This window comes from Balaenoptera physalus, assembly GCF_965194825.1.
Source record: "Balaenoptera physalus genome assembly, chromosome: 2".
Taxonomy (NCBI): domain Eukaryota; kingdom Metazoa; phylum Chordata; class Mammalia; order Artiodactyla; family Balaenopteridae; genus Balaenoptera; species Balaenoptera physalus.
Genome location: NC_138883.1, coordinates 67,635,558 through 67,645,845, shown reverse-complemented (window position 1 = coordinate 67,645,845; position 10,288 = coordinate 67,635,558). Strand labels below are relative to the sequence as shown.

At 41.2% G+C, this 10,288-nt stretch overlaps 1 protein-coding gene across 1 annotated transcript in view; it reads right to left on the bottom strand.

Annotated features, from left to right (window-relative positions):
- Positions 1-7: 7 nt before the first annotated feature.
- Positions 8-10,288, bottom strand: part of LOC309654698 (uncharacterized protein) — a gene marked incomplete at its 5' end in the record, with an annotated part of 105,743 nt that continues 95,462 nt past the window's right edge. The window contains 2 exons of the mRNA XM_082449108.1: positions 8-6,056; positions 8,698-8,756. Of these exons, the coding sequence (XP_082305234.1) occupies positions 5,966-6,056; positions 8,698-8,756 (150 nt within the window). The 3' untranslated portion in view covers positions 8-5,965. The remainder of the gene's footprint in view (positions 6,057-8,697; positions 8,757-10,288) is intronic.

Genomic DNA, 10,288 nt, shown 5'->3' with positions numbered 1-10,288 from the left:
CAAACGTATGGACACCAAGGGGGGAAAGTGGGGGTGGCGGGGGTGGGATGAATTGGGAGATTGGGAATGACATATATACACTATTGATACTATGTGTAAAATAGATAACTAATGAGAACCTGTTGTATAGCACAGGGAACTCTACTCAATGGTCTGCGGTGACCTAAATGGGAAGGAAATCCAAAAAAAGAGGTGATATATGTATACATATAGCTGATTCACTTCGCTGTACAGCAGAAACTAACACAACATTGTAAAGCAACTATACCCCCCCCAAAAAAAAACCTATGAGAAAGGTATGACTTAAGAAGTCTTACAGACATAACAGAAAGGAAGCTCAGCTGGTGACCCGCGGCCTGGTGACAGTCCCCTTGGACCACCAGAGCAAGTTTTGAGTCCTGACCAAGAATCAATTGATCAAACACCCAGTTCCAGTAACCTCAGCTGGACTAAGATGACATTTCTTTTTCTTTTCAGTCTGATCAGATTTTTGAAAGCCCAGAAAAGATTAAAAATAATATTACAGAAAGCCTAGGAGGATAACCAAATAAATAAAGCAATGATCCAAGGAAGCAGAAGGCAGGAGACTCCAGATTTGGTGGGGACTGACGCTTTTACAATTCGCCTTCTTTTTCTTAAATAGGGTCACACAAAGTAAGGTATAAAAGTAAATATACCTTACTTATAAAAGTAAGGTATAAAAGTATAAAACTAAATATGCATCTAGACAAAAGAAGGAGCCTTGTAAGAAGCTGTACAAGTGAAGAAGCTGTACAAGTAAAGAAGCTGTACAAACTTCACGAAAATGAAGTCTGCTCCCACTGATTCCATTCAATAGTCTTCAAAAAGAGGTCTTAGCCAGAGCAATAAGGAAATAAAAATCATATAGATTACAAAGGAGCAGATATAACTATCTTTATTTACAGTTGATAAGATTATCTTCACAGAGAATCTTAAAGAATCTATAAAAAAAAAGCTATAAAAATTGATAGGTGAGTGTACCAAGGTTGCAGGATACAAAATCAATTGCAAAAATCAGGGACTTCCCTGGTGGCCCAGTGGTTAAGACTCCGTGCTCCCAATGCAGGGGGCCCAGGTTCAATCCCTGGTCAGGGAACTAGATCCCACATTCATGCCGCAACCAAGAGTTTGCATGCCACAACTAAGGAGCCCTCGAGCCACAACTAAGGAGCCCGCCTGCTGCAACTAGGATCTGGTGCAACCAAATAAATAAATAAATAAATAATTTTAAAAATTCAATTGTATATACTAGCCATGAACCACTGAAAACTGAAATTTAAAAACTATATCATTTACAAGTATAAGACATAAGAAATGAAAACTATCATGAGACATCACTACATACCTACTAAATGATTAAAATTAATATAACTGACAATATCAAATGTCACAGAGGATGCAGAGCAACTGGGAATGCAAAATGATATAACCACTCTGGAAAACAATTTGGCAGTTTCTTTTAAAGTTTAACATATACTTACTATATAACCCAGTGATTTCATTCCTAGGTATTTATCTAAGAAAAATAAATACATATGTCTACACAAGGACTTGTACATGAACATTCACAGCAGTTTGTATATAATAGGCAGAAACTGGAAAGAAACCAAATGTCCATCAACTGGTGAATGGATAAAACAATTATGATATAATCAAATATTATTCAACAATAAAAAGGAATGAATTGTTACACACAACACGGATGAATCTCAAAAGCATTATACTAAGTGAAAAAAAAGTCAGACACAAAAGCCTCATATTGTATGATCCATTTATATGAGGGTTTGGAAAAGGCAAAACTCCTAGGACAAAGAGATCAAATGAGGGGCTGGGAACAGGGAGAGAGGACTGACTATAAACGGACATAAAGGAACTTTCTGGGGTGATGGGAAAAGTCTGTATTATGATATAGGTTACGCATCTGAATACACTTGGCAAAACTCACTGAATTATAAACTTTAAAAGGGTATATCTTATTGTCAGTGAGTTATACCTCAATAGACATGACATGGAAGGAAGAAAGGAAAGAAAGAATGAAGGAAAGAAGGGGAAAGAATGAAGAGGAAAGGAAAGAAAGATAACTGGATTGGATAGTTCACAGGATCTCTTGGGAAGTTGGAGAAACCAGCTTTAGAGGCTATGTAGCCAGCAGTCATGTCCAAAATCATGCTGGGGTGACAGTGAGGTAATAACATCATTGCTGATGCTGGGCAGAGACACTACAGCTTCCACCACTACCCCAAAACAGCGGACACTAGGCCCTGACCCTCAGGTGCCTGCCCCCTGCTGCCTCTAGGAATGAATGCTCCATCTCCAGAAATGGACTTTTCTTGGTGTCCCTGCTTCTTCATGTCACGATTTAGGTCTGGAGTGGAGACATCTGACTGGCAGAGCCTAGGTCATATGCCCACTCCTCAACTGCATGTGAGACTGGGAGAGAGAGTACACAACACTTTCAGCTTCTGCAGAGACGCAGACTCTGCATCGCAAGGTGGGGAACTCCTCTAACACAGGAAGCAGGTTCCCTACTGTCTCTCCAGCATAATTCTGGAAGAGTGAAAAGTGTGCGCTACGCCTCCCACATCATGACACTGATGAAGAATTTTAGATGAATGCCCAGTGCCTGACCCTGATCTGTCTTCCTAACTTCAGCATCCTCTCGCCCCACCACCTGACTGGCTCTAATCACTTAGGAATTGTCATTGCCCCTTGCAGCTTGTTCATTTTCATGGACTCGGCTATGCTCTCAATGTCCTCCTCCCCCATCTCCATCTAAGGAGCTCCTACTCATTTATCGAAGCCCACTTCAGGTAAGCCTTACCCAAATCTATGGGCAACACGAACCAGGCCCTTTCCATATTCTGCTCTACAATAGAATTTAGCAGGTACGAAATTAATAGATGCTTGGTAGATGAGAACTGTCTTCTCCAAAATAAAAGAAGAGAAAGATGTACTTTTAAAATAAAATAAAATAACTAACATTTAAAGCTCTACTCATATAGTCAAAAGTAATAACAACATTTTTTATGTTTTCCAGAAATTCTGAACCAACAGATGACCTTTGGCCCAGTATCCTTATTCCTCACCCTGTCCTGAAAGATTCTCCCTTAACAAATGAGTCAAGTTAAGACATATCTTCAAACTCTCCCTAAGCCAAGAAACACAGAGCAATGAAACACCCTCAGATCCCAAAGAGGCCCAAGACCAGGTCCAGTCTAAGCCTGAAGCCAAGATGAAAACACGCTATACAGCTGACACTTGTTGTGAAATGCTTCTCACTGACAACTAACAAAGTCAACAATTTGATTGCACATCCTAAATTACTCTTGCAAAACAAACAAATGAAATATAGCTAATAGATACAGCTGACCTGAAACAGAAATAACTGCCTTAGTCACTTCTGTCCCCACTAACTGACCAGGCGACCAGCATGAAGGAGGGTAGTCCCAGGGCACAGCATTCTGGGGATTGCGCCCACTGGAAGCCCATGAATGCCTGGTGTGGAGGCTAGATCCCACAGCCTCGCATATTTCACATCCCCTGGCTGTCACTGGTCTTGTGCTAGGTGAGAAGTCACTGACCCATCAACTCCATTTCACCTGGACCTCAAGTCAGCTTTGTGTTCATCTCTCTGTTTGGGCATTCTTCCCTCTACAAAGATCCCTTCACAGCAATTTATTCTGACTTCCTTGTTTAAGATGGCAGCGCGCCCTTTGCTCCCTTTCATCTTTGCTTTTCCCTCTACAGTAGCCTTCTGAGCACATAAGGGTTTTGAATCTCTTATTTGTGCATTTTTACATTTTCAATTCCATTTTTAAGGCTGCATGAAGTCTATTATGAAGTCCCTCCCTCCCCCAACACATTTGTTAATTTCAACAACTGACAGGCTGCTAGCAGAAGCTGACGGCCAAGGAGAGGTAAGAAAAGGGAAATCTGAAAGAAAAATGTGTTCGGCCCAGGTTAAATGAGTCACAGTGGGCATCCAGAGCTGCTGCAACCACCCTGCCACACCTTGTCCCACTTCAACAAAGATCACCCCTGCTTGTCCACCTCATGGGACCTGAGAACAGCTCCCAGGGGCAAGAGAGGCCATCCCACTTACCCAGCTCCCAACAACCATTCCTAAGGACTTTCAGAGTGGAACATTAAAAAAAATTTTTTTTCCACAAGGGAGAGAGAGTCTGAAATCATTAGCAAAGGAAAATCCCAAGAGATCGCATAGCTTTCCCAAACAAACTTTCTAGACTTGGGAACACATACTGTACCCATTTTGTACGTAGAGAGAAAAACGTTTTATAACCTGACAAAGAAGTTACATAAACAACACTATCCCCTTTGTTGGTTTCTTTTTTTAAAAGGATTGTTTTGAAAATAGATAATTTTACTGATCCAGGAGCCAAGAATTGTTGTTCTGTCTTGAGGAGTTGTTGGATGTCCCTTCTGGCAGGACTGTTTGTTTGCCTAAGATTATGCGTGCTTGCTGGGGACATAAAAATGAGCTCCTCCAAGCTCTCGGGATTGGACAGAGCTGCACCTGCGTGGAGCTTGGTGCATGTTGGCCCTGGCTCTCAAGGAGCACCAGCTTGCTCTCACCCACTCAACTTAGGATTTCCTCAAATCAAAGCTTTTTCTTATTGAGGCTACAGAGGTGGATGAGAGTGCAGGGTTGAGGCTATCTTTACATGCAGCCTGACCAGGTAAATGATACTCAGAAAAGGAACATACAGCCTGACGGTGTCCAGAGCAAGCAGGCAAAGGGCAAGAAAAGATAAGAGAAAAGGTCAACTGCCAGGTAAAACACATCAAAATAGAGCTAATTATCTTGAGGCTAGTATTTCTGGTAAAAGGACATACCAAAACAAGAAATGAAGAAAGCTCCAAGAGAACATTGGTTGTAAACAAGTACACTCCACAGAAATCTGGTTCCATCCCTGCTCAATCTCAAATGAGATGTTTCAGATGAACCTGAGGAAAGAGTTACAGAATCCCTGCTGCTCTAAAGTAAGGTTGCTCTTTTGCAAAATAATAGGGTACAACCTAGCGGGAAGGAAACGAACGGTACATAATGCTTATGCTTCATGTATGTAAATCTGCTTGAAATAGAAGTACAGAAACTTCTCCTACAAATGGCTGCTCCTCAATCCAAAAACACAGAACAGGTGGCTCTAAGAAAGAGGACCAAAGCTAAACTTCCTTGCCATGAGAATGCATCCCGTGGATGCACTCTGTGAGACAGATATCTGAAAAAAAATTTCTTCTTCTACAATCACAAGCCTCTGTGGTTTGAGTTTTCTCCTCTTTAATTATGTCCACTCAGAATAGTAATTTTGACATTAAATGTTCTTCCCCAAGAAAACGATGAAAAACAAGTCTTTGAGAAGTTATACGTGGTGTGTAATGCCACACAATGTTTTTAAACCCACAATGTCAGTGTTCAGTTTTTCTATGCAATACCACCTCAAAAATATCCAAGTCCTTTCCTTAAATATCGAAGCTTCTCAGGGTGGAAACTCATTCACTGCCCTGATCCCACTACCAACCACAGAGCCTGACTCATAGCGGCGCTCAAGAAATATTAGTTGAATTATCATTAATATGAACAAACGTACACAAAGTTACAACTATCTACTTCCAGTTTCTGGACAATGCCTTTCCTGCAAATGCTGTCAGCAGAGTAATGTTTTGAGCAGAGGGGAATGTTTTTAAATTGGCACATCAATATTTAAAGAAGGAGTGGAGGGTCTATACTTGTTGATTTACAAAAACACATTGATTTTATTCATTTTGAGCTGAGAATCAACTTGGGAACATGAGAGGAGGTAGAAATGTGGGCATGTTGATTCTTGAGAGACCTTGCCAGTCAGCGACTGCTGTACCTCAACACAAGTGCATTCTTTGCTATTTTTCTTGGAAAATGATGAGAGAGGGCAGTGAGCATGTCTTATCAGCTTCCAGGTGTAGGCAGTCCGCCCAGCTGCTTCAAACAGGGAAGGAGGGACGGGGAGGGACAGCCAGTAATGGAACCCAGGATGTGCCTGCTGGGGCAAGAGCCTTTTCAGATACAATCCCCGATTATTCCCATGTCACCTGGACTTCCCACTGTTCCCTTTGATTTTTAAAATATCCCAAGCAACACACATAAGGGAAGGTTTTGTTTACATTAGAGAGGAAATAACTGAAAACAAACAACTAGGCTGCACTATTTCTCACTCTTTCAAACCTGTTAACCCTTGTGATGGTAATGATGGAAACAAAAGAAAGAAAAAAAGAAAAGAAAAACAATCGTCCTCCAGTTGAAAGCAGACATGCCTTCTATGAGGATTTGATCATTAGGCAGTGTTTAAAGTCTATTTTACACTGATCTGAAATCATCTACCTCTCCCTTCTTCCCTAGTGTCCAGGATGAGGTAGATGATTCTTCCTGTGTCCCTTTCACGTGTAGTAAATTTGCTGGTGAAGGATGGCACGTTTCTGACTCTTCCCTGTCCTCTTAGTTTTGGTCCTTATGTCTTCCATAGTTGCCACTGAAGCACTGGCTTTTCCCTAGGGACTCCTCTTCTGAACGTATTATTATTATTATTATTTTTTTTTAATTTATTTATTTATGGCTGTGTTGGGTCTTCGTTTCTGTGCGAGGGCTTTCCCTAGCTGTGGCAAGCGGGGGCCACTCTTCATTGCGGTGCGCAGGCCTCTCACTATCGCGGCCTCTCTTGTTGCGGAGCACAGGCTCCAGACGCGCAGGCTCAGCAATTGTGGCTCACGGGCCCAGCTGCTCCGCGGCACGTGGGATCTTCCCAGACCAGGGCTCGAACCCGTGTCCCCTGCATTGGCAGGCAGATTCTCAACCACTGCGCCACCAGGGAAGCCCTGAACGTATTATTTTTCTGACACCTTTTAAGTGGCTGTGCCCTTTCACACTGAGAGAAAGCTGTTCCTGCAGCCTTTCTCTCCAACAGTTTCAAAACCTATAACAACCTTCTGAAAACAACAATATTTTCCTTGATATGTCAACAAAGTCTAGCAGTGACACACATATGGTACTGAATTTTGAGTTGATGATTCCCATGTGTGAGTTACTACTGAATTTTACTCTCCTGAGTTCTCAGAGGTATTTTGCTATTTTCTGCAGTGTTGAGATGAGTAGCCCTCTTCTAATCTCAGTTAAATTCTCAGAAGGCACTGGAAGTCATGTTCCTTTCCTCTCTAAAATCCCTGGAGAAAGTCTCCTGGATTAGTTTCTCAATATCAGTTGCTGAAAAACATTCTGTAGCTTCAGACTACAAAATAGTTGGGCAATGTGATATTTGCTACATAACAGGTAGACGAAAATGGCAAGGAACAGTATCAAGGCTTTCTGGAAATTTTTAATACAATTTGCAGGACAAGACTTTGAGAGTTACTAATTAACTTTGTTCATTTGTTCACACATAGTTTGAGTGCATTTTCATTGTCATACATTGTGCTAGGAGCTGGGGAACAGCTTCTGTGATTCATCTGCCAGCATAATAATCTTCCCCAGCATTATCTGATTGCACGTGTGAAATTTAGAGTGCTCTAATTTCATCAACACAACAATATTGTGGTGTAATAGATTTTATTTAATCAACACTCTGCCATCTCCCTTGGGAGTACAAGTTTGCACATTTCCAGACACTGGGGAAACAGCTTTCTCCTTAAGCTACTGAGATTGTCAAGATACTCTGAAACTGCTCTGTTGTGTTGACTGTATACAGACTAGAATACAAACAACTGACCCAGGCCCATTTGGAGCATCAGCTTGGTAACAAGGACTGAAGTCTAAGACCAACAAGGGACATGTAGCACCCAGCTCATGTAAGGGCTCTGTCAGCAATGCTTTCTGGTAACACAGAGCTTAACGGTGCCAATAAACTCTGCCACACAGGCAGTATACTGTCCAAAATACATGGGTCATCCAAAAAATATGAAGTCAAATTAAGAAGACCAGAATTCCCTTTGAAAGGCCAGCAGACAGCATGGCACCAGCATGACATCAAGCTCCAGACCAACATCAACTTTTATAAAATCAGTGGTAGCATCTAACCTCTTCTGGTACAGGGCAAAACTTGGACCTACCACAGATGCCACGTCTGACTTCTCCAGCAGTTCCACTAGTGTCACCTTTCAGCACCCTGAATATTAAATACGAGGACGGATCCAGATTCACTTAAATCCTGGGATGTGATTGGTCTACCAAAATTAAAGCCATATTTATTGCAGTATACGCCCACAGAATGGAAAGCAACAACACCAAATCATTCCAGCATAACCTTTGGGAGGTTAGTGGCTTCTGGATGGTGGTTACAGAGGTGATACACACACACACACACACACACACACATACACACACGTGCAATTTCTAACTAGCACAACATCAATTTCACATTAGTTGTATCTTAGAAAGAGAAGCAGAAAGTTCGGGTTGGGTTTCTAGGTAGATTATTTGGGGGCGGGGAGGGCGGGCGAATCTTAATCTCTTGCTCTACTAAATACCTCCCAGTTCTTCTCCTCTGCTCCTCACTGAAACAGCTAATGAGTGAAAGCTAATACTGCGCCCAACAACAGAATTGTCAGATCATGAGGACAAGAACATAAGAGCATATCTCTGCTATTTGACTTTTTTCCCTTGAGGAATCTGAAAAATAGTCACTCACTTACCTAGAACAGAGTAAGAACTCCTTTCCAAGTTTCCAGGTCTTCACCCAAAGGCCCTTCTGCTAGATATGGGCAAAGGAGAGAGTTTTAAAACTAAGCCAGCTGAACTACTTAACTGATGAGGCATTCCCAGTAAGGCCTGCAACCTATAACATTTAATTGTAGGTTACAAACTAGGAAATTAAGGACTCTCAGCTCAGGTATCTGGGGGTAAAAGAAAGCACACTAATTAGACGTAATGCCTGATTGTATTCAGGTGCTCTATTTAGGAATCATAGTCCTTAATCAGAAAGTGAGGGGGTTTGTTTTTAAAAAATCATTCCAACAGAGTGAAGTTCAGTACAGAAAAGAGATGGGGAAAATGGAAAAACAAGTTCACAAGCATGGTACGTTTAGCTTGTATTGAATTCATAATTTTGAAAAACCGGTGTATGACATTTCACTGCATAACTCCCAAAATGATAGCAATGTTAATATGTAAATTCACAATGAAAAAGTCCCAAGGAAAGGGTGAGCTGTAAATTCCATTAGAATTCATCTAGTTCATCCACCCTAACTTTATAGATGAAAAGACCAGAAGCCATGTCTATGGATTAGTAAAAACCATGGGCAATGCAGGCTGTAGTCAAGCAAACACAGCAACCCTAATCCTGCACAAAACCTGAGGACCTCTGAGACAGCCTCCCCACTACACCGGCTCTGCCATCTTTCCAAAACTACATCTGGTTTGTGGAAGACTTGAAGATGGTCCAGAGAAGAGAACAAAAGTTACTGGAAGAATAGAAAAAGGGGCCACAAAGAAAGATGAGAAACAAATGGAAGTAGAGCAAAGAATGTTGTGGAAGATGACATTGCTGGGTAATGGTTTCTCTGATATCCCCACAGGGTAAAGATAGGCCTCGCGTTGCATGTAAGGAAGTGTTTAACCATCTGAACTATTTTTAAATATTCACTTCCGCAGCATTAAGTACATTCACATTGTTGTGCTACCATAACTGCATCCAAAGAACTCTTTTCATCTTGCAAAATTGAAACTCTTTATCCATTAAACACTGATTCCCCATTGCCCCCTCCCCCCAGGCCCTGGCAACCACCATTCTACTTTCTGTCCTACCAGTTTGACTACCCTAGGTACCTCACTGAAGTAGAATCATACAGTATTTGTCCTCTGTGACTGGTTTATTTCACTTAGCACAATGTCCTCAAGCTAAAGGATTATTTTTAAGAAGGCATTTAACAAGTATTAGTTGAGGATGCTGACCAGCTGTTTTCCATCTTCCATAAGAACAAAGAAAACAAGAGAAAATGAGTTTAAATGGCAAGGGTAGAAAAAGCTGTCAGATGCTGGAATATAAACTCATTTAAAGAAAAGACTATGCTTTTTCTTTAGCACTTACAGAAGTGCTGTAAACAATGAGTTAACATATTTAAGTTGACTTATTTCCTTATGATAAGATCTCTTAAAATTATTAAATTAATTCAACAAGCCCTAATTGAGCCTCTGATTGTAATGGTGTGGAAAGTACTAAAGAAATAGAACATATTGTCCTTTTCCTTGAAAAACATACAATTTATTCCAGGAAACAGTATAACT